Source organism: Catharus ustulatus, chromosome 2 (assembly GCF_009819885.2).
Source record: "Catharus ustulatus isolate bCatUst1 chromosome 2, bCatUst1.pri.v2, whole genome shotgun sequence".
NCBI classification, from domain to species: Eukaryota; Metazoa; Chordata; class Aves; order Passeriformes; family Turdidae; genus Catharus; species Catharus ustulatus.
In genome coordinates this window covers 38,026,815-38,052,548 of record NC_046222.1, presented here as the reverse complement: position 1 = coordinate 38,052,548, position 25,734 = coordinate 38,026,815, and the positions used below count along the sequence as shown (strand labels likewise).

General features: G+C 40.1%; 1 protein-coding gene across 1 annotated transcript in view; it reads left to right on the top strand.

Moving 5' to 3' along the window:
• The first annotated feature begins 18,273 nt into the window (after positions 1-18,273).
• The window catches only part of NOX4 (NADPH oxidase 4), a 102,540-nt gene continuing 95,079 nt past the window's right edge, over positions 18,274-25,734 (top strand). The window contains exons 1-2 of the mRNA XM_033053476.1: positions 18,274-18,340; positions 19,167-19,262. Coding sequence (XP_032909367.1) covers positions 18,284-18,340; positions 19,167-19,262 — 153 coding nt within the window. The 5' untranslated portion in view covers positions 18,274-18,283. The remainder of the gene's footprint in view (positions 18,341-19,166; positions 19,263-25,734) is intronic.

The window sequence follows — 25,734 nt, the reverse complement described above, 5'->3', positions numbered from 1 at the left end:
AAATGCTGGAAGATTGTTATGCAGAGGAATCCCTAAGACTCTTGCTGTTTTTTGGCTTTATTTTTTTTGCTGGCTGCCCTAAGACAGAGGACAATGTATGAGGCCATTTGTCTGACACTGGAATGGATGTTGCACACAAAAGTATTTTGTCAGACTTTTATAATATGAACTTGAATGCTTGGAATTCAATAAATAATAACATAAATTGCATGTTGTCTTCGGGCATTTTGGGTCATTTAGCATTGCAAGGAGACTGGAGCCTGTGGGACAGTCAACTTTAAAAACTGCAAAGGCTCTGCAAGTGCTAGGGAGATATATCTGTTATGTTTAGTCTAGAGAAGTGCATGTACTTCTGGGCTGGAGAGAGCATATATTCCCTAAAGTAATTCCCTTGTGAACTGAGTCTGCCTTATGTTGCATATGCTAAAAACCGATTTGGAAAAATGGAGGCAAAGAAAATGTACTGGGAGCCCAAATTTTTTCTCTTCCCCAAACAGTTATTTAACTAACCAGTACTTGACATGTGCCTGGTAAGATGGCCAAAACCGCAAATTCCTTCTCAATCTGTGTGGGAAAAAATTATCTTCTATCATCCCACATTGTTTATTCAGCACTGACAAGGCAAAATATGAGGAGGGCTATTGATCTTGTAAAGCTTGTAATGTAACAAGTGGAAAGCCAACACAATTGGAGAGCAGAAAAAGGAAAAATTGAAGGATTTAGAACTAAAGAACTTCACCCATTCAAAATCAGTAAACATTTTAAGGACAAATTGCTCTACTTTAGTTTCCTATTTTTAAAAGAAGGATATCTCACTAGGTTGCATGCAAATTTGGGAAAGTTAGAGGAGTTTGTTTTCTGCAGTAATGCACACAGTAAAAATGCTCCTAAGGAAACAATATTCTGTGTGCAATGCAATACACAAAAGTGCAAGGGCCACACACTGGGTAAAGAGGAAAAGAAAAAAAAAGAAACAGATAATAGATAAATAAAAAATAGAAATAATGACAATTCTGAACAGCAAGATGTTTCGTTTGTTGAGCACTCTCCATCAAAGGATCTAATTAAAAAAAAAAAAAATCCAAGCCACAAGATTTATTAAGAGTACAGAGACAGTCTTCGAGGACAAAAGAAAAAGTCTGAATAGCACTTTTTGTCCCTCAGCAGGTCTGGGTTAATATGAAAGGATGGCATGTCATATTTTTATTTTATTTCTCCTCTGAGAGGTGAGGATTTTTCTCCTTATTACCCCCTTTTTAAACTTTCCTAACTAGTCAGTCTGCTACATCTGCTATCATATTTTTCTGAACATCCATCTTCTCACAGCCTTGTGAGGTTTCTGAAGTTTTTCTGCACCTTGTCGTACAAGCATTCAAGTTCCTTGGAGCTGTCCCCAGACCACTCATTTTGTTTGTACCATGTCAGTTTGCTCAGTCTTTGTGATTATGGATCTGGATTGTTATGGCTCTGGATGCCAAAGTTATGCTCATGATCCTAATAACCACAGTTTCTCCTTCCCTGCACAGTGAGATGATATCTCCATTTCATCCAGGCTCTGGCACTACTTCATGCTCTTTGAGATGCATCATTTTAATTCTGGCAGTTCTGAGGCATTTTAAAGGTAGTGTTTCTACTCAGGCCCCAGGCATCTCTGCCCAGAAGGTAACAGGCTGCCCATTATTTGTTTTCATGCAAGTCATGTTCTCATCTGAAAATTTTAATGACAGATGAGCTACATCAAACAGATTCAAAACTCTTATCAAACTGGGAACTCTGCTAAGTACTATTGGATTATTTTTCTTTCAACTACAGAATAAGGTGGTAACTGGTTTGATTCAGTACTCTGATAGTGAGAGCATACAGGCAAGATGCTGGAAGATTAATGATGAGGTATTTCTCAAACTCAAGGACTAAAACTCACCCTTTGTGCTTTGTGGGAGGATGTCTTCACCACCAGCCTGTCAGACAGACTGGGCTGAAGGCAGTGTCTTGCCTCTGGTGATGGTATGACACTGCTCTTTTACACAATAATTGTAGGATTCTGTGGGGCAGAAGAAAGCTCTGTGAGCAGAGGATGAAAATCCAGGAACCTCATTTCCAGTCTCTGGTCCAATGTCTTTCATGACTAAAACATCTGACTCTAAAAACTGGGTTAAAAATTTTGAAAAAAAAAAAGTCATGTCTTACAGTCAAAATAGTTTTGAACTTTATTTCACTGCCACATTAGTGAGCAAAAATACTGGAGTATTAATCTTCTAGAAACAAACAAACAAACATAATCCCCCCCTCACTAGTTTATAAAGTTTTCTATTGATTTGATTACATTAGGATTACTAAAACCAGCAATACTTCTCTGCATTACATGAATACTGAAAGATTAGAGCTCTATTACTGATCTTTGACAAATGGGATGTGAAGATACTGAAGCTTGTCCCTGCTACCAGTGCTGAAGTTTTTGACACTGATTAGTGAATTGCCCTTCTTCATATAGAAAATTCCTTAATATTTTTATCAATCTCTATGGTGAATTACTCCTTTCCACTGACATATCAAACATAAAATACTTAGATTATGAAGTACCTTGGTGGTTATTATCTCTCATTTGCTATCACAGTATCAATCACCAAGCTCTGTCAGCCAGTACTGCTGACTTTCTTGGTCCACTTACTAAATCCATCAGTTAACACAAACTGGGCTTTTTCCCATTTTGTCACTCTGGCTAAAAGGAACTTGCTGCAAAAATACTGAATGGCCTGCTTCAAATCCTTCAGTAGCATGTTTACAAAAAACCTTGGTCATGCTGGTGGGCTTGCAGTACTTATTCTAGTTATTAGTATCCTTGATATCCTTTGCTTTGACTTTAGTCCATCTTCTTATGGTTCCTACCTTTGGAAAATATGGAAAGTCACAGAGTAGGAGGGTGTTAGCCAGTGGTGGTGATGTTCTTAATGTGAGTAGTTACTTGGGTATATAAAATGTACTTCTGCCATTCTATGAGAATGTTTTTAAGCTTAAGCACAAGAACCTTGGTGTAAACCAGTGATGCATTTTAGATAGAATATTGCAATACAGTTTCCAAATTAGGTTGGCTTTATTTTTTTTCTGGAATTAAACCAATGCAAAAGCAAATCTAGCCCCTAGGCTAGGCTACACCAAAGAACTGATATTTCTAGTAAGACTGTTGTACTTTTCACTATTACTTCATTTTAGTTCATTGAAATAACAAGTAGACAATGTTTAATGTAATAACCAACCAAGATATATTGCAAAACGATTTTGTTGTTTTGGGGTTTTTTTTGCATTTTTTTCATATAGCATGATAAAGATCCTTACTATACATCAGTTTATTACTCTCTTTGGTTTCTCTAATTTATGTAGTTTGATAATCAAAGCATGAGAAAGTTCCAGCTAAATTAGAATTTCACTGATCACACCTCAGTATTTCTGATACTCCTTTGAAATATCATTGTTTAGGCCACCTTAAAATAATGAAAGTAACAGAAGGGCAACAGCCATGATTAGAAAAATAACGCCAATACTTTGTCAATTATTCTTGTTTTCAGAAAATAGTATGCTCTATAAGTTGTCTAAACTAATGTGAAACAGTGCTGAAAATCTTCAAGTTTATTGTTTTGGTTTTATTAAATTTCTGCAAATCTGCCCAGGTAAGTCATTCTTGCTGTTTTTGTTTCTGCTGCAGGAAGGTTATGAGAGTAACCCCTGCTCCTTAAATTAGATAGTTATTTACTTTCTTTGAACAATAGAGATTTTAAATACCAATTCTTAACTTCTACAGAAGTTAAGACAATGACAAAGAAAAATGGTCAATGAGAAACTTAAAGTCAAATGTTATCTTGGCACTCAGTAAGTGAACGTGAGTTCTATAATTAGAAATTACATGGAACAACAGGTAAACAATCAAAACATTCTTCAGAAAGAAAATCAGTTTCTCTGCAGTAGGTTCAGATTCGTTGTTGAATCACAACAATTTTATGCCAAACAACAGGGAGTTCTTTATTTAAAAAGATGAACCTTATAAATAAACTGTATAAATTGCTACAGCAATCACAGCAAAGGAAATGGACGTAAAAAAGCATTCCTACTGGCATTTACATTTGAAAATAATTAAAGTTTTAAATATTGTGGGTTATAAAACAAATGAATAAAACTATAAAATGTTTTTTGGGATCTTTAAGACGCATTTTCCTATTTAGCATTACAATTGTTTCTCTGGTTGTGCCTACAACAAAGAGATGTTACTCTAAGTAAATATACATGTTTTTATAGATACATAAGCACATGTATTGTGGATTTTTGCAAAAAGAGATTAACTTTTGCGTTGTGTCTATAGACAAACAGCACTCACATGATGCATAGATTTGCCTGGAAGATGTGCTAAACTGTTGCAGCACTGCTGTGCTGGCACTGCTCAGGGAATGACGTCTATTTTTGTGTCCTGGGGAATGTGGTGAGCCTCCAGATGCTCAGCACTTCCATCCAGGCATGACTGTTGCCCTTGCAGTGCATCTTATCTCACACCTGCCTGATTGGTGAATAGAAGATGATGGTTGCAAAATGCTACAGGAATTACATTCTGCTCAACGGGTAAATATTTCTATTACTACAAGACATGATACTGTTCAAACTCCTATGAAATACCCATATATTTATGTTTGCACTAATCCTACTAAACCTCTTAGAAACAGTTCAGTAGGCTTTAAAGCGAGTCCAGCTGTGGGCATCATTCTCCTTATTTTCTTCCTTCCCTACCCAATCTTGCTGAGACACCAAAGTGTTCCTTGAGAACTTTATCTCAAAGCAAGGGCTGCAGAACCTGTTTCTCATACACCCTCTTATGCGAGACTATCAAGATGTGCAAGCCTCTACTTTCTCCGCTCACCTGAGACTGCTAATCTCAAATGCTCAAAAGCACTGTCCTAAGGAATGTTATCCCTCAGGGAGAGGAGAAGGAATGTCTGGATTGCTTTTAAGTGTCGTCTTTTTCCAGCATGAGGGTAAGAACTGTAAGCAGATACCAGAGAGGATAGGGAGAAGACACAGATTTAGAAAGAGTGGTTGGCACAGAAGTAGAACAAGCTGGAAGTTGTGGATTCTGCAGTAGACTTGAAGCAGAGCTATGTTGGTAGAGCATCTACTATGCTAGCAGGATGCTCTGCCTAACAGCTTGAACAATCCCCTATTTGAAAAAGTTATCACTTGTGGAAGGATAATGGGATTCCTGTGCTTTTGGTGCTGGAGAATGCTGAGACCCATCAAAGCCAAAGTTAAACACTGAGGAAGAGCAATGTGTCCTGACAGAAACTGGCTCTGGTGATGATGTGACAGACAAAGTTCCTGGTAAAGGAATCAACAAGTGATAGTACTGATAACTTATCCGAGGCTGCTGAGCTGACACTGGTGGTGACAGCGAGGTAGCACTGCTGGCCTGTAGACACATGACTGACAGCCCACTCCCACATTTTAATGGTGGGATCTTCTAACACAACCCTTCTCAGAGTGTGTGTGGAATTTCCTCCTTTGAGGGGGGACACTCCTTAAGGTTTCCCCTTGAGCCTGAGCAAAATTTGCCCACAACTGGGCATGGGTGAGTAAAATCAACCTCTACTTAATAATTATCTTGCTACCTTACCATAATTGCTTCAACACTGCTTCCATGAAGAGAGCACTAGACTAGTAGTTGTAGCTACCTGCGTAGTAAATAATTTTGATCAAGGTTTTTTAGTCTAGTCATCACCATCTTCCATTTAGATAGATCATTTATTTAATCATATAAATACATTTGGTTTGCTATCATTAATCCTGTGGGACGAAATCTTATAAAGGATCGGTTACACATATTATAATCCTTTGATCAAGTCTGGGGCTAAGACTGGATCCAGCTGCACCCAGGCTTCTTTCTGAGGAGTTTAGAAAGCAAGGGGGTCCTTTCAGCACCTTGTGACATATTTGTCTGAAGCTTCCATTCTGCCCATGGCAACTTCCACTACTGCAGTACTCCTTTACTGCCCATCACTAAGTTTCTTGAGAAGTTGGTAAAAAAAAATGAAAGAAAATATCTTTTTCACAAAAGATATTGGTATTTTGAATCACCATGAAAACTACCTACCAAAGCCTTGTTTAAGAAAAATGGAAAAGTCCCTTTAATTTTTGTAGCTGCATTTTTAATGCCCTGCAATTTTTTATCACATCTTCTTGAAACATATCACAGCATGTCAGAAGAGACACTGTGAAATTCTGTATCTCAAATTAAAACATTCATTGAATACTAATAAAATACATTATTTTCTAAAATTACCTGCTTCTACAGTAATATTGGGACAGGAAGAAGGTTAAGCATCTGGCAAACTAATATAAGGAACATCTGTTTTTGACAACTTGTGTTAGCTTGTTTATGTTCTACTCAGTAGCAATGTAAGCAGCTGGGACTGCAAGTACAAATTCATACTTTTTGTTTTTGCTTTTCCATTGTAGCAGAGTAAAAACATTATTTGTGCTCTTCCTCCTTTTTGCTGCCTGAATTTTGCATCATTTAGTGCATTGGATGAGAGTTTCAGAGGCATGGCCACACTCCAGCCTACCCTGGAAATTCTGGAAACCTGGAAAGGTGGTAGAGAAGAAAATACAGGACTAAATCTCCATGGACTGAGGACAAAACACGTAGGTTCAATATCAGATGCTACTCAATGATAAGCTTTAGATCTAATGGTCATCCTCAGTGATCTGGGATCAATTCCATGGTTCTGTGGTTTTCTTATTTGCTCTGCTACCACCATGGACTATGTTTTGGTTTCTTGAAAACCAAATGATCATATTTCAAAAAACGCTAAAAACAACAACATCACAAAAAACCACACCAAAAACCCAACAAACCAACCAACAAACAGATAATTACCCCCCACAAAAAACCCACAAAATCCCTCCGTGCAGGGCCGAGTTCCAAAAAAGAATTTAAAACTCACCATCATAAATTGATTAAATTGCTATATGTCTGGAAATTTTAGACAGGTAGCTAAGGTCCTCAGATTACTCAAGAAAGCACATCTTGGTGGAAGGACAGTCTAGATGACATACGTGTCAGCTCTAGCTGCAGAGAAATATGATGAGAATGTATCTGTGAATTCCTTCACCAATGTGTAGCAAGACAAGGAAAGGAGACAAATATTGAGAAACAAAAGCGAACAGCAACCAGCTCATACAAATAATGCTATGTTAAACCAGCTTTCTCCTATTAAAGGATTAATTTCTGTCAAATAAAATCTTACAAAATGCTAGTATCTCAGTGTTTCAGCACTCTCCTTGTAGATGCTGGGGAATGTTAGCTGATCAAAACTGCAGCATTGAATTGAAAATTTTATTTCCTCTGGGAAGCAATTTAATTACAGAAAAATGTTTTTCATTTTCACAGAAAATTGACTGTATCTTGTTTGTTTATTTATTTTTGCTTCTGATGTCAGTCCATTACCATTACTGGCAGGAAAATGTAAATGCATTTCATTCCTAGCAAGTGTATTTCACCTTCCCCTTGTGATTCTTAATCAAATAGCAAAGTTAGCTTGGCATTCATTTATTGAAAAATTATGCTATTTATTGACCTTTGGATTTGAAACATCTTTATAAATATTTTCACTCTAAATTCTTGAAAAATAATTAATATTAACTGTTTATTTGATACCATAATTCACATTTTTGCCTTCTAAAGCAGGCAATAATAGATAAAATTCCACTGAGGGTACAGGGCAATAAAGAACATCCCAAAAATCTGCACAAGAATACTCAAGCATATAATTCACTATTTAAATGATTTAATGTACTTCAAATTGAATTTGTGGGAGAAAAAAATCCTTTTGCTTTTTAATAACATTTAAACAATGAAACTGCTTTCAGGCAACAAATTAATGATGTAATTCCAAAAGCCCAGAATAATTGAAAGTAAATGTTATTCCACCATTCTAGTTTACAAAGTGTTCCTAATAATTCATGCAAAAAAGGATGAATAATGATAAGAATTCGTATTTGATGGAATGAGAGCATTTTTTTCAAAGTTATATAATATATTTTCCTTAAGATGGAAATTGGAATTACTGAACAATCAATTTTGTATATAAATGAATTGAAGAAAACATATCATTAATATCTATGCTATCCCTTTCTTTTTTTAATCGCTGGAGCTAGACTTGCAGAAAGCAAAAATGTTCAAAGAAAACATGCATGAAGAAACCAAACACCTCCTCCTAGAGTAAGCATTTACAAAAAGTGTTTGTTCATAAAGCATATGCATTTATATTTTCTTAGCAAGGCATCCAGTAACAAACAACATTATCTTCATATGCATTCCATGCTTTTTTCATCATCTACAAATCTTGACACTCTTGTTGAAGGTGTCACACCTTTTCTATTTCTTCTATTTGTTGCTTTTTTTTTTTGTGCTGCAACACATTCACATGCAAGTGTAAATTTTCCTCTTCTTAATCAATATGTAGCAAACTCTGCCCTGCAATAAATTCGGCTTTGTCATACTTTCCTTTTAGAGCAATAATGTGCCTCATATCTGGGGATATTTATTTTCAACAACTTTTTTGTTGTTGGACCTCAGTGACCCCCTATGCTTCTCTCAGTGAAGGGAATGGAAGCTGGTTACAGCCTTAGTTTCACTGAGGCTCGACATAATCCACTGTGCAACTGCTCCCAGGGGAAAGCCTTTGGACAACATATTTTGGACCTGCAGTACAGCAAGGTGACTGCAGCAAAGATTTCAGAGGCACCACGTAAATAAGGGAAAAGACAACAATGCTCTCATATAATGTGGTCAGGGTAACACTAAATGGTTATGGAAATAGTTCACTCTGCATCGCTGAGGGGTGCAACTACCATGCAAGAGTTTTAACTTCTCAGTTGTGGAATTGGTCTCACACAACTTCCAGATCCACCTTTCATTACGCAGTTGGAAGGTTCAGTTCAAGTAGCCTCACCAGAAGCAATGTTTCATTAATTTGCAAGGGTTTGTATAGTGCTTGTGACCCCAGAAGAATAAGGAACATTAATATAAGACCCTATTATACAGTGAGGAGACTTTCAGCTTCTCACAAAGACTGTCTAGTACAAAAGCACAAAATATTTAAGGTAAGTAAGCCTTGTCCTAGTTTTCTACATGGATACTTTTCAAAGGAAAGGTACAGTCTGACAAAAAAATCATATCAACAGTTGTAAGTAAATCACAAGCCTCTAGATATTCAATAAATCTTAAACGTGTTATTAAACCTGAAATGCATTTAACATTGTGCCAGTTTGAGACAAATTTGGGAGTCACCCCAGGACATTCATAAAGGTTGTCAAGCCAGCAGCACTTTCTGTCAAGGTTTTTCATAATGGCTTTCTCTAATAAAACTGGCTCTGTTACTCAGAATACTGAGAACAAGGAGAAGTACAAGCCACATGATGTTCCCAGACTAACTGACATAATTCCATGCACCTCAGCAATGTTGCTTCTCATTACTCCTGTGCAAGACTTTGGTTCAACAAAGCAGTTACATATGTGCTGAAAGACCTCACTGAGCAAAGAAATCCCTTTACTAAACTGTAGGCAAAGTTAGACTTGGCTGGGTGTTTTTTGGTTTTTTTTTCTTTTTCTTTTAAGAGTGTGCCCTAAGACCTTTACTGGATGAGAGCCTAATTGAACCTAATTGAATAAAATAGCATATTCAAGTCTATCCCCTGTAATCTTTTTCATAACGTTCACAATCTTTCTTCTCTAAACTCTCTTTCCTGATACTGTTTACCTTGTCTTAGCACTAAATGCAACATGATCCCCTGAAATTTCCACATGGCACTGGGCTTCATAAAACTGAGCAAGGGGTGGGGATCCTCTGACATTATGAGACTGCCTTTGTCGGTCATACTAAGCAAGAAGTATGAGTTAATTTGCAGTACAATTAATTATCAAGTAGGAAAATTAAGTATTGCTTTTATAAAAATAGGAACTCTGGTGTAAGGCCATTAATTCAGAAAATAAGAAGCACATTCTCAAGAAAGTTCATGAGGATTTTAATCTAAAGAAAAAGAAAGAAATGTTGTGTTCAATATTAAATTGAAAATAAAACATCGGAATTAAATTACCAATTCTGACCCAAACCCTACTACTGAAAGTGGAAGGAGTAGTGAAGTCAGCAGTATGCCTGGCTGATGGGAGTCCTGGGTGGCAGTTCCCGATCATCACGATGATTTCTGGAAGATGAGTTTGGAGTGGAAGGCCTTTTCTGAAACTGGATCATTTAATAGTCTTCCACTTACCCTTACAGTCATTTTCATAAAACAACAGAGCTCTAACACTTAAGTTCTTTTTTTCTTTCCTCACTACTCTCACTGGAAAGCTGTTCCAGCACACTCTTGCACGTAGTTTATTTTCCAGACTAAATTTAACCATGACCAGGGTATAATCATGTATTCACATACTGGGGTTACCCTGTATTTAAAGGCAGGCAGAGTGCTTTGCCTCATTAGTGTTTACACTTTTACCTGCAAGCACAACTGTTTTGTCTGACTGAATCCCATATCAACATTTCTTTTCAAGCCAAGCAAATCTTGCTCTTTCACTGTGTCTGCATCAGTCCTCAGCTGCCCAGCAAGTGCAGATGTATGGCATTGTCAATTTTTCTGCCTGAAGTCTGATTGTCATGACAGGTTCCAGTCTTTGCTCATGTTCTTTTGTGTTGGTTTTTTGGCTGATGTTGTTTTTTCCTATTTTTCTTTGTTCGCTTGCTTTTGTGTTGTTTTGGTTTTGTTTTTTTCTGATGCAATTTCAGGCCTTCACCTTCACGTGGTCATTTAGAGATTTTTGTATCTCTGGCCATAGCATGTATTGCATTTCAGATTGCCTGTCTGTACTGGTAACCTGACACATCCTGAAGGCAACCAAAAGGCATCTTTCAAAAAGTAAACTTTAAAAGGCATAATAATTGGAAGAGATATATCTGAGCAACTCTTCTTTGCATCTCCATGCAAACTTCTTTCTCAAATGTGCAGCGAGCAGTAAGCTTCCATAGAAGTAGTCTACAGGACTCATTCAAGCAGATTTTACAAAGACAAATGTAATCCCAAAGTAAATAAGAGTAATAAAGTTGTACATGGAATTTAATTATAGAGGATTGTGATGTGTGACAATGTGAACAGAGAAAGAGAACACTCCCTCAGGTAGGAATTTGTAATATCTGGAATATCTGACAAAAAATTAGTCACTTTTTAATCTTGCTGTGTCAAAACTACTTTTTTGATTTTACTTTTTATTGTAATCATAGATAGAAGTCAACTTTATTTCTCAGACATCCTTTGTTAGCTTAATGCCCTCCTTTGCCTTGACTTTCTGATTTTTTTTTCTCTGCCCCACTAACTTTGCAGTAAAAGCGCAAAAACCAGTTTGGCAGAGTTAATGCAGAATAATGTGCCAGCCTCTCAGATCTGCAGTCTTGATGCTTTTAACTTTAGAGTCTTCCAAGTAAAAATTCTTTTTCTAAGAGTTGGGGAATTATGAGTGTTTACTCAATGTTGATACTTATGATGTTTGCATAAGCAAGTTTTTGGATGTTGTGTTGTAGACTTTAAGAGTTTCTGTAAACTATGGTCTGTAAACTGTAAGAGTTGTAGTTTCTACTGTAATCGTTTAAATTTTTTTCTCTTAATTGAGACTGATGCTTTTTCGATGAGTGCCCTGGGAAACTTGGATACTGCAGATTATTTGGCATTGACTGAAGTATCCTGGCATTGAATGATCCACCCTGACATAATGTCAGCATGCACTACGTCACCTTGGGATGTGAGCTATGAGACATGTTTTATTTCTTAAGTTACTGCTGCATGCTCTTATACCAGCTCTCCCATTGTGAGCAGTGATTCTGCTGATATGAAGCCTTTCTTGACCAGTTTTTTTTTAGTTCATGGATTGTTCAAAGACTCAAAGACTATTAATGATTCCATTAAAGCTCTGGTCTCTCTTTGAGAGATTATCATCTTTTTATTAAATACTAAAAAGGGATTGATATTCAGGGGTAGTGTGTTAATGCAATTGTTCAGTAACTTTTTTCTTCACCAGGTCTGTTCAATAGCTTTTATTCAGGGTCTGGAAGCATTAATAATGTTCAGTTCAGTACTGTAGTTAAATTGGCTAATGCAATAATTTTGCCTCAGTCTTCACCAGCAGGTGCACCAGACCCACCATCCAAATCAAGGAATATAAAGGCAGGGACTGGGAGAATGCAGAACAACATGACTGTAGAAGATCAAGGTCAAGACCACCTAAGGAACATAAAGATGCACAAGTCCATGGGATTGGGTGAGATGCATCCACAGATCCTGAGGCAACTGGTGGAGTGGCTAAGCCTCTTCCCATCCTATTTGAGAAGTTGTGGCAGGCCAGTGAAGTTCTCACTGACTGGAAGAGGGGACGCATAACCTCCATTTTTAAAAAGAGAAATAAGGAAGACACAGGGAATTACAGGCCAGACAGTGGCATCTCTGTTCCCACCAAGATCATGGAGCAGATCCCCCTGGAAACTATGCTAAGGTACATGGACAACAAGGAGGTGATTGCTTCACTAAGGGAAAATTTTGCCTGACAAATCGGTTTGCCTTCTATGACAGGGTTACAGTGTTGGTGGATAAGGGAAGAGCAACTCATGTCATCTGCCTGGACTTGCACAAAGTATTTAACACTGCCTCAAATAACATCCTTCTCTCTAAATGGAGGAGACTGGATCTGATGGATGGACCACTTAGTGGATAAGGAATCGGACAGATGGTCCCACTGCAACAGTTGCAGTTAACAGCTTGGTGACTTTTTTCAAAGAACTTCTCAAACAGAGTTGAGTGGCTAAATACAGGAATAATAGGCTGAAAACCTCTGGAATGCCATCTTGAGGGACTCTAATAGCCTCTAAAATAAATGCAGTATACATTTTAATCCTTGTACTATTCTCAGACCTGAGAGGTTCCCTCTCACAGCAAAACCACGGAAAGGTCCATAAATTCAGTGGAATGTAGACAGGACCTAAAAGCCTTTACAAGGAACAAGATGCAGTGTGTTAGTGATCCGTAGATCTGTGGTTCAATTTTGACATTACTATTCAAGAAAATCTTGCAAATAGTTGGAAAAATAAATATAACTGACATTTCTCTCAAGTTGTCATGGAATGCACTCCAGCTGTATTTATTATACACATTTTCCCCATGTGCTATGTGCTTGCATTCTTTTGTGATGAATGATGTTGCCGTGTGTTGGAGTCTTCATGCTATCTTTCTTTGAATCAGGAATGTGTAGGAGGTTATTTGAGAACAAAATACTGCAAGACCTCCTCTCTTATTTTTGAATTTGTAGCATGGAGCTGAGTAGAGGCTGAATGGTTTGGTTTGGGACAAGCAGAACACAGCCTGCTCATCCCTTGCTGCCCATTTTGCCATGTCTACAAGAACTGAGGATCAGAACTCCATCTGCTGCTGTCTGACTTGTCTTTGGAAGTCTTTGGACATAAATGCTACCTTTCTGAAGAAGTAAATTGTGGGCCTGGGCCATGCCTAGTACTTCTAGACACTATGGCAGCAGTAAATAATGCATTACCATGAATCACTGTAGCTTCATGGAAATTAATAAACTTGGCTGCCACCCAAACCTGGAGAAGAATTTCACCCTAGGGAGGCCTACAACTCCATCATGGAACATACTAGAAAGCAAGCTGATCTTGTGGTATGCAGCAAATGTAAAGATCCAGTTTCAAAAAGGGAAAGAAATGATACAACATGTAATGCCATAAAAGCCATATGCCATCGCACAGGATATTGCTCACATGGCAAAGATCCTCACAGTGACATACACTTTGATTACCATTTTTTCCTTATGTTGTGACTGAACGCTAGAGTTAAACAAAAAATGATAAAGGTAAACAGCATGTAGCTGAAGTTTAAAGAGAAAGTTTCCAAGAAATACAAATTCATTTGTGGGAAAAGCTTTCTGTTTCTGGTTTCTCCTGTGATTGCAGTTTTCTCATAAAACATGTTGAATTTTGAAATTTGTTCTGCATTTTTTCTTCCAATGGTAAAAATAAATGAACTGGCATCCTAAGTGTCCTCTTCCTAGATGATCTTCTCTCTTCCTTAGTGTGCTGCTACCACTTGGCAAGCATTGCTTTCTGATTTTCTCTCTGACCTCCTTCTCTTGCCTTCCTGGCAGCACAGTGGCTCAACTGGAGATTGTTTCCTTGTTTGACCCCCAGTGAAAAGCAGTGGTTAGAAAACTTTACTAGGAAGTGAATGCAATGGCTTCAGCTCTTTGAGAAAGATCCAGCTCTCCCACTACTGGGCAAGCACTGTAATCACTCAGCTGTTACGCAGAATCTGCACTTTTCCTGTTCTCCGTAATGAAGTCAGTGCCAACATTTTCTTCTCCTCCCATGATCTCAGCGCTAAGTGTAATTCTTCCAAGAAGGAGTAGGGGACAAATCTCCTTAGGGATGCTTGTAGAATTTAAGGGTCTGTCTGCCTAAATCCAGGCTGCAACAGAGCAGGAGATATGGTGCTGGGATCGTTCCCCAGACTGGAAAGACAGAGTGTTGTACTCACAACAATGGATGCCATCACTGCAGGAACTTGTAGGATGGTCGTGACATGCTTTGACTCTGGATCACTCTCAGGTACACAAGTGGAATTCCAGCACAAGAAAACTTATAAGCCGCGTCTGTAACACTGACTACAACATTCAGCGAAGTGTTTGTTGTAAAATACCCAAATACATGTCAGGAGAGTAGATTTGAGTATAGAGGATGTTAATGGGGAGTAGGCCTGGAAGCTGACTGTGCAGTCAGGGTGACTTCGCTGATGCAACATTATCAGAGAAACTGTATGTTCAGTTTCTAGGAGGGTGTAGTGGGTTGTCCTTGCCTGGATCCTAGGCACCCACCAAAGCCTCTCTATCAACTCCTCTCTGCAACTGGACAGGGGAGAGAAAATAAAACAAAAGGTTCATGGGTAGCGATAAGAACTGGGAGAAATCACTCACCAAATACTGTCACAGGTAAAACAGACTGGAATAGGGGTTATTAGATGAATTTATTACTAATAAAATCAGAGCAGAATAATGAAAAGTAAAACAAGATTTTAAAAACACCTTTCCCTCATCCCTCCCTCCTTCCCAGTTCTATATCCAGCGGCACAGGGAGATGGGAAAAGGGGGTTATGGTCATTATGTCCCTGATCAGGAAGAGAAGTCCTTCTGCTCCAGTATGGGCTCCCTCCCATGGCAGACAGTTCTCCATGAACTTCTCCAAAGAGAAGAACCATCCTACCAGCAACAATTCTCTACAAACTGCTACAATGTGGGTCACTCTTCCACGGTGTGCACTCCTTCAATGACAAGCTGCTCCAGCGTGGGTTCCCCATGCGGTCACAAGTCCTACCAGGAAACCTGCTCCAGCATGGGCTCCTCTCTCCATGGCTATGCAGGTCCCTACCAGGACCCTGCTCTACCACGAGCTTTTCATGAGTTCACAGCCTCCTCTCAGACATCCACCTGCTCCATTTTGGGTCTCCTCCATGGGCTGCAGGTGGATCTCTGCATCCCCGTGATCCTCCATGGGCTGCAGGTGGATCTCTGCATCCCCGTGATCCTCCATGGGCTGCAGGGGCACAGCTGCCCCACCATGGACTGCACCAGGGGCTGCAGGGGAATCTCAGCTCAGTGCCTGGAGCACCTCCTGCCCTCCTTCTGCACTGACCTTGGGTCTGCAGGGCTGTTACTGTCACATATTCTCACCCTGCTCTTCTCTGGCACCAATTACCTCCGCACAATAAATTTTAAAATTTTGTTTTCTTTTTCCATATGTTATCAGGGAGTCATTAGCTCCATCACTAATTGGCCCAGCCTTGGCCATTAGCACATCTGTCTTGCAGCCACTTGGGATTGGCTCTCCTGGACATGGAGGAAGCTTCCAGAAGCTTCTCACAGAAGACACCCCTGTAGACCCCCTCAATACCAACACGCAAACCCAGTCTAGAGGGACTGACTATGTTGGCGCTGGTCTGTCCATTTGGTAGGACAAAACACAAAGACCATCATAATCAGAGGATGAACGCCCACAAAGCAGAGATGAGCTCAAATGGTTTGAGAGTCATATTATAACTTTTCTAATTATTTGGATTATACTAGCATCTATGGTAATTTTTGAGTGCTCTTAATTTGTAAGACACACACTCATATACATCTGGGATGGCTTAAGACTGAAAATGAACTCAGCCTTTTCTGTGGAGGAAGAATGTAGATGTAGTAGTGTAGCACTGGTCTCTGCCAGACTCTTCTTGGGCTAATGATTCAAAGCCTTTGGCAGTTTCCAGGGAGAAGGAAAATAGGGATGTTTTCTACAAAAACACATTCTTTGCTCTGTACCTAGATATGATGTAGGATCCAATGTGGACAAGCATGAGTCATGTGCTCCGCATGCCTTATGGCACTTTGTAAGTAGGCAGTGAAGTGCTGGCTCATGAGTCATCCAGCTTCAAGTGAGTGGGCAGTCAAATCCTGCATAAGCTGATTTCTCAGAACCATTTCTAATGGGCAAATACAGCATGGGCAAATTATTTTAGTTTTGTGTATGTCTCCTCAGTTTCAGTTTTGGCCAAAATCCCATGTTATTAGGCCTGACATATCCTGCAAATTTTATTTTGTGCCATTCCAGCTCTGACGTGCTTTTCCAGAGAAGATTCATCACCTGATTCTCTGTAAGCAGTTTCCATTTTCCTTAGTGTTACAAAAGAAGCACGGGAGTGAATGGAAATAGCAAACAAGATAAATAAACTGTACAATTTCTTCTGCTGTTAGGGCCGCTTTGGCATGAAACTATGGTTCTGCTGAGTTGTAAATTCAAAATATATATTTTACCTTTCATTAGTTCTTTTTTTAGTGTCATTAGATGACATAAAATGGATGTAATCTAGGTATTTCAAAACTTCACCTAAAACTTCATACAGCCACAGAAATCCTGCCACTTGTTGAGACAGAGCTCCTGCTGCAGCAAAAATATCCTCAACTCAGTTTCAAAGGTGCCATGCCCTACTTGTACTCTTTATTGCCAGGACCAGACATTCCCTCCACCTTTATACAAACTGCAGAAAGATGGCTCTTTGCCCCCTTCCATTCTTCTCTGGACCCTTGGTGTGTGCTCATAAGGAGATAAAAAAATGGCAACTTTCCAGATAATAAGAGAAAGTCAGCCAGCTCAAACTGGACTGGATGAGACTACTCAGCACCTTGGACTTGGCATCTCCCAGAAAACCAGCCTTGCTCTGCTGCCACCTTTGCTGCTATCTCAAGGAGCCAGACACGCGTGCACCACAATGCCTGGTGGAATTGTTCCTCTGGCTCTCAAGGCAGTCCTGTTTGAAAGCTGCTAGCAACAAGCATTCTTTAAAAAGCTTTTTTCTTAATGTAAAAATCAGGATTCGGTGCAACTTTCCCTCAAAGCCCACCCTCCCCAAACCCAAACTAAACACGAAGATCACCAGTAAAAGCAGACTGCCAGCAAAGTGCAGCAGCCCAGGCTTTGGATGTAGAAGTGCCCACGGCCCCTTTTTCTTGGCTGCTGTTCGGCTGCACACCCGCGGTGCCGGCACGCAGGGGCGGCCTCTTCTAGTGTCCTCCAGGGACACCTGATGGAGCAGGATCAGACTTCAAATAAATAATACAGCCTGTCCCCTCCCGGCTTTCGAGGGCCTCACGTACTGCCCGAACAGTAGTTTCTTGGACAGCCTCTTTGTTTCCCCCGAACTGCGGAGCATTGCATGCACGGCTGCTCCCTCGCTCCCTCCTGCTCACTGTATCACATTTCAGCCCGGGCGGGGATGGGGGGAGTCGGGCAAGTGGGATCCCCACGGACAGGATTCTCTGCGGGAAAACGCTCTTCCCAAGGTGGGGGATGCGAGGAAGCGGCCGCAGCTCAGCGTGGCCGGGCCGGGCAGGCAGGGCAGGGCAGGGCAGGGCAGGTCAGGCAGAGCACGCTGCCCTCCGGGGATGCCCCGCAGCCCCGCTCCGTCCCGGACAAAGGGGCAGCACCGGCGGGCGCAGCCGGGGGCTGGACGGCGGCGCGGCGGGGCCGGAGCGCTACGCCCCGGCGGCCGGAAGACAGGGCGGGGGGTGAGGGGTGGGGAGAGGGGAGGGCGGCTCGGCCCGGCTGAAAAGGAGGGCTCGCCCGGGCCCCCCACCCTCGGTGCTGCCCCGCGGGCGTCCCGCACCATGGCGCTGTCCTGGAGGAGCTGGCTGGCCAACGAGGGGAGCAAGCACCTCTTCCTGGTAGGGGCGGCCCCGGGGGGGTCCCCTCGGCGGGGCTGACCCGCGGAGGAGGCTCGGCTCGGGCCGGTGGGGGCTGCCGGGCGGCGGGGCCGGCCCGGGGCTGCCCGCGGGTCGGGCGGGCACCTCGTCCCGGGGATCGCGGCATGCCCTGCGAGCGGGCCAGGAATCTGAGCGAACAGGGCTCCGTGCAGGGCAGGGCTCCGTGCGGGGCAGGAATCCGTGAGGGGCAGGAATCCGTGCGGGGCAGGGCTCCGTGAGGGCAGGGCTCCGTGCGGGGCAGGACCCCGTGCCGGTGCCGCGGCTCGGACGGGTGGGCGGGATGTGCCCCGTGCGCATCCCGGTGCGCGGCTGGCAGGGATGGATGCGCGGTGCCACGGCCCGGGACGGTGCCCGCCTCCGTGCCCTGCTCTTTGTTCGGCTCTCTTGGGGAAAGTTTGGGGGAAGACATGCAGCTTCTTGGAGGTCAAGTTTTTTCTTCCTTTGTCTCTTTGTTTGTGTTTTTTTTTAAAATTTATTCTTTGAGTCTCTAAAATGCAGCATCCAGCTAAAGGTTTGGGCTAATGTCTTGTATGGGGGTGCTTTGCTAGCTCTCGGTTGTCGTAAGACACAAAAAGTCTTGTGAAGTTCAATGAAAGTGAAAATTTCCCACATAGAGGCACTTCTTTTTAATACTTTAAAACATACTCTGTGCATTAAGTTTGCTTTTGCATTCCATTTGCATATGTTTATGAAACTACAGGCATACGAGTTTTATGAATGAAATGAACACTGGAAAGTTTGCACATGTAACTTTCACTTACAATCTCTTGTTTCTGTTTCATTTCAGTTTTTCTGGCTCTCCCTCAATGTATGGCTCTTCGGGAAAACCTTCCTGCTTTATAATCAAGGGCTACAGTATTATTATTTGCATCAGATGTTAGGGGTGAGTGACCTGGACATTGCTTTTTGCCCTGGAAATTGGGGATGCTCGAGGATGGGATAAGGGGCAGAATGCATTTGCTAACCAAAGATGACTCAAACTGCCTATTAACTTTTTAAAGTAAGAAATGACTGGGATGTTTCTGACAGTCACTTAGGAGTAGAAAGTGAACACTATTGAGAAGAAAAATAGCCAGTCAAGTCTGGGACAGCTATTCTTTCCCCTCCTCTCTCCCCTCTTGGTGTACCAAGCAGCAGACAGGCTCACAGGAACACAGACATGCTCAACAAGTGAGTGGAGCTCCACTTCTTATCATCAACACATTAAGCAAGCTATGGACTCGTGTTGGCAAATTCTTTCCAGTCCAGTTATTGTGATATACTTGCAAGCTGAGGAACTTCTTTTAATAAGTCTTAGTTCTTTTTCAGTCTTTGTAATTCTCATGGATACTCTGTTCTGTGTAAATTCACTGCAATGCATATAACTTTAGTCTTGTTTTCTAATAGTAAGTTCTTTGATTCTTGATGGCTTAATGAAGAGTCGGTATTTTGATTTAGGAAGAGTAACAGTCACCACCAACAGATGAACCCAAAAAGATACTTTGGACACATGAGATACCAGCCTGCCTTGGGAAGTTACCCATTGAAGTCATTTGATAAAAATTTCTATCTAAAAAGGCATAGAATAAAGGCTAACATCTTTCTGGAAAATGCCCACAGGTTGCTTAGAATTTGACAGTCTGGGAAAAAGTGGGTGAATAACATGATGCTTTGTAACGCTATGTCATACTCAGGAATGGATTTTGATAGAAAGTTGACATGGGATTATAACTAACCAGTACCATAAGATTTTGTGATCTTGCTTAGGAGTAAGTTGAATTGATACAATTTTCTCCTTTTTTTTTCTTTCTTCTTATGGCTGATTCAGATATGTTCAAGAATGAATCTTAGCAAAGGTAGCACAAAAAAGAAGGGAATGATAATAATTAAATCCTTCATGGTGGTGACTTGACAGAAAGAGCAGAAAATGTCTGTAATTTTACTTTAATTTTTAGTCGCTTTTCAGCCCAGTGTATCTCTTTGAAAACTGTGTTTGTTCCTGGCAGAGCAAATGGGTTGTTTGTAAAGCAAATGTTCTTGGGTAACATTTTGGACCAGATTTTCAGCTGGTATCAATCAGCAAGTTTCTCTCAATTCAGATGACTTGTCTGCCTCATACCAGCTCATCATCTGGTTGGGATTTTTTTTGGTTTTCTTGTACTTCCAAATGGAAGACACTTGCAAAGTAACTTAATGTGTGTTGGGAACCTGTGAGATGACTCAGGCAACAGATTCCTTGCCTTGGTCAGGAGACAGGGACTAGGAGGTCATACTTTTAAGTTTGTTTAATTGTGTCTGCCACTGTGGGAAAAAGTGAATTTAGGGACCTCTAAAATAAGGTTAATAATGGAGAGCTAAGTCTAAAAGATACTTTAGTTCAAAGTTACAAAACTAATTTTAACATTTTGAAGATAGTAAAGACTGTAAAATGTACTTGCAATTAATTCACTTTTTACAGTTCATCTAAATATCTTCAGTAGATCCCAAAGTTAGCTTCCTCCCTTCTTTTCATTGTATCTGTGTATGTGTATTAATCATAGAGGTTATTTTGCAAGGATTGGGAAAACTGAACCTGATTTGGTTTCTTGAGGAGATGGCATAAGCAACACTACAGCTGCGGTTGCCTTCCACAGGAATTCTTGCCCCTCTTCTTCTCTCTTGGTTTGTATAGCCACTGACCCATGGCCCAGCTGCATAACCGGTCTCCTCTCTGTTCTATGCTTGTGTGAGTGGTTTGCAGAGCCTTTGTGCCATTTCTTGGTGTCTGAAGATTTTGAGATGTAGATTAAACTCTTCTTTTATAATTCAATAGTTGATATTTTTTGTCTTAACAGATTGAACTCTTTAATGGATACTTCCGTGACACCTGATTCCTTTTTTCAGAGAACTAACAAAGTTGCCAAAAAGGAGCGGCACATTTTGAATTACAATAAATTTCTGTTTTTTTCAGTGAGGTCTCCTAAGGAGTTTGCTTTTTTTCTTTCTTAACATGCTACAATAGGCTGTAATTGCCTTAAGAGCTTTTGCACTTGCAGCATGGAAATATTTACCACAGGTAATTTTGTTGTTTACCAAGTAACAGAATGGAGAACAAGGAGAGTTGCTGTAGGAAATCAAAGTATGATATGAAATGAGATCTTGGACTGAATATTCTGAGTATATTCAGCTATGCCATGTTTTCATGCCATCTCCTTTCTGATGTGAAGAGGGAGAAAGAATGGGGCTGGTCTTTCATTCAGTGGTCACTGAAGTGATTTACTTCCTTTCAACTGTCTAGAGAAGAATGAGGCTCAGATTTATTATTTCCCAATTGCATTCTCTGTGATGTTGAACAAGATACTTAAGGACAAGATTTAAAAATTGTTTAGGTGCCTAACTCTCACTCAGTCTTTCAATGACAATCTTCCTAATTCTACACTTGTAAAAAGACACTAAGAGCATGGTGGTGTCCTGGAAGTGCAAAGAGAACAAATAAGTAGAAGGCAGTAATTTGGTAGGAGGAGGTTGATCAACCATTTATGTACCAGGAAACTTAGCGTTATTTTATGTCAAATATCTCTACTTTGCTCAGTTTGACTTCTGTTAACGAGACCATAAACTCTTCACTGTGCAATCTCTATGCCTAGGTGTTTTCAAACCTAATTGGGAAAAAAACCTTGAGCAAACTTAATCTGAGTTTGGTGTTGAACGTGCTTAGAACAGGGGGTTTGAGCAGAGACATTCTGAGGTCCCTTCCAACCAGAATAATTCTGTGGTTACATAATGCTTGCCAGTGGAGGTTCACCAGAACCTAGTGGATGTAAATCCCTTTCCAGTAGTTTTGTTTTGATGAACCATCCTTTTGGATACAGAATTGCTTGTAACACTGCAGATCACAGTCTTACTATATGCATGCATTGGCACTGACACTGGTTCAAAAACACAATTCAGATAAAAAAATATCTCTTTTTATGATTTGATAGATGTTAACTTGTGGTCTTACATTGCTTAAGCAAGAGAAGCCTGTGAAGAAATCACCAACACACGTGAATTTCTTATAAAAGAGTTTGGCAAAGAGGAAAGGAATACTCATCTTTGTGTTCATGATAGGTACTATAATGTGTAGTAGGCATGAGTTACTGAAAGGGAGAGTCTTAAATTACTTGACTCCAAAATATTCATTGTTGTAGATTTTGGTCTGCTCAGTCAGTAAAATCATCCAGATTTATTTCTTCACAGACTTCAGGATTTCTCTCTTCAGTCTAACTTGGCCTTATTTTTGTCCAGTAAGTTTGATTGTGCCTGGTCAAAAAAAAATCAGTCATAAATTTGGTACTGGCCTTATAGAACTCAAGTCTTGCTTTAACAGCATTGAATGAAATGCTTGTTTCTTGGTGCTTGAGTTCCCTGTGAGCAGAAAGCTTTGAGCTCATTTTGTCATGGCATGAAGGGTCTCTTTTTCCTCATTCCCTCTCTTGTCCCTGCTCAAATAGCTGTAATGTAGTCAAATGTTAATGCAAGAGATAAGCTTCTGGGTTTCAGACCAAAGTGAAGAAAATGCATTGTCAGAAGGATCTCTTTGGGAAAAGACTGAATAACTGAAAATGGGGCTGCAAAGGAAAAGTGCTACCTCGTTTTTTTATTGCTGCCTTTGTACCGTGCAGTATTGTGGATAGCATTTGTCACCTTTATTCACTGCTTGGAATATGTTCCAGATGTTCCAGTAACTTTCATGTCTCTCCTTGCTAGTTTATCACAACGACAGAGATTTTACTGATTGAGACCAAACTCCACTTTCATTGATCGTTATGCAACCACACTGAATCCTGCTTACCCCACACATCCTAGCATTGGTGGGAGTTGTGTGTCTTGATCCTTTGCTTGGAGATTATCAGAGAAGTTGGAAGCTATTACTGCACTCAAGATTAAGTAAATTGCTTTCTTCATTTTGAATGACTGATTTAAGCAGAAGGAGGAGTACATCCTACACAAAGGCACTGTGTATAAAATGGGAACATGACCTAAACTTGTAGACAAGAAGAGATGGCAAACCTTCAAAGAATGCCTGTGTGATGAGTTACAAGTGAGCAGGGAGAATACTGATTCTCAGTAGTTCAGGGAAGATACCCCATACATATTAAAAGTATTGCACCACTTAAAGTAATTTTTAAAGGATTATAGTACCTGAGATTCAGATTTACAGAGTCCTTATTTGAAGCCTTCTTCAGGAGCAAAACCAAGTCAAACTTTTGTAGAAGTTTTCATGTGTTCTAGTGGGTTTCCCCTACCCTCACCTTTTCCTTCTTTTCAACTACTTCATGCTTTTGGTGCTAGCTCTCCAGCCAGATTTGACAGACCTAAGGGGAATAATTGCAGTGCACACAGTTCAGTTCTGGCCTTCATCTTAGATTATCAGTGCTCTGTTACTCAAGAGAAGGAGTACTCTCTGAAGAAAAGGAGGTTGAGTCAAAAGGAGGCATGTTGTGCAGCACAGTTTGCTCCACGTAGGAAAATAACTTTAGCTGGTCCAGTACTGATCTGGGGAGGTGGTCTGTGACCTGTGTCTACGAGCAGCAGGTGGCTTCTGAGTCTTGCCAGAACTTTTCAAGCTGCCCTGAATCAAAGAAGATTGAAAAATTTTTAAGAGACAGCATTAAGTGTGGTGGTGTCTCTATTGCACTATGAACTGTTTAGGGTTGTTGCTTGTAGGTAGTGGAGTCTTGAGAAACAGAATCACATCTTCTCAGGTGTGCAAGGGTTTGCATTATACTAACATTTTTTGATACAAGATTGACTTAAAAGGTGAGATAGGACGGTATTTGTTGAAATCTTCATTTTGCAACCATGTATCAAACATCAAATTTCTGTGCACAGCAGTTGCAGGTGGCATTCATCTCTCTATTTATAACTGATGAACTTTGGGGAATTCTGGGGTACACATAAGCTACTTCAGCCCTCAATCTAATACTGAAATCATTTGCCTAGCAGAGAAAGCTTATTTTCATTCTTGCTACAGCAAGGTACAATGAGAACTGACTCTTCTTTGTCCTACTTTTATGTTGTATGAGCAACATAAAATCCCTCTGGATTTCTGTGGGACTGTACATCAGGCAGGGATCACTGGAGAACTTACATTCTGGAGCTCTTTCATGCCGCTTTGGAGAAGGTGGCAATTCTTTTTTACTTGTCTGCAAGAAAAATATAACCTAGTTTTTAGGATTTGAGTTTGTGGATGGTCCAGTTCCCTACTATTTTTGCCACAGATTTAGTCTGTAAATTCGAGTAATCCTTTAGTTTTTCTATGCTTCTTTGCCCCTCCATGAAATCAGATACCAGTGTGTGTTGTACCAAGTAGGCAGATTGTGGAAGGAGGGGTTTGAATGCTTGGATTTAGTATCATCAAAGCTGGATAAAACAGTGCGTGTGTGTGTGTGTTACTTTTTTTTCTTTTTGATCCTGCAGAAATTTCACATGCTAGTTACATGCAATAACAGGGTTTTTTTTTGTAAGACAATAAAGACTTCAGTAAGAAAATAGGATTATATTTCTCTCATTTTTAACTCCTTAAGAAGTGTATATATTCCCTTTTAGATCCATTGAGTTGCCTTGGAGCAAAAATCATCCTTTATTCTACCATTGTTTAAAAATCCAACAAAGTACTGTGTTAATTTGTTACTATGCCTCCCAGGCAATGCAAAGGAAGTTAAGAAAGAGGTGTCTTGGAAACCATTTGGAAAGAATTAGTTTCATGGTAATATTTTTAGCTTTTGAATATATATTAAGAGCCAACTTAAACTCTTTTTCTTCTTGCCTGAATTTTGATTTTAGGAATTTCTAAATGTATTTACCATTGTTTGCAAATCAGTCATGGGCTTGTTGCAGGAAATATTGCTGAACTTTATTTCTTCAGAATAAAACCTTACATGAACCATTGGTAACAATATTTTCATATTTGAATCATACTTCCTTGGAAGTGCAGTTGTTTGCTTGTCTCTCCTTTTTTTTTTTTTTTTCCGCTTCTATGTGCAGGTGCTGATACCATTGAATTATAACGAATGTAAGGACATTCTTCCATAGTAATTGCATTATGAATTAATATTTGCTATTTGTTAAATAGTGGAGAAAAACGAAGAAAGGTTAGTAAGATAGCCTTTTCTACACATCATTGATGATTCAGACTTGTTAAATTCTTTGGCATTTTACTTAGAATTACAGAATAAGCTGAGCTGGAAGGAACCCCTCAGTTCAACTCCTGGCCCTGAGCAGGACATCCCAAGAATGTGCCTGAGAGTATTGTCAAAATGCTTCTTGAACTCAGATAGGAGTTATTTCATGCATTTAACACTATACTGTGTAGAATTGACTCTCTTCTAGACCAAACTACTGTTTTGTTGAAG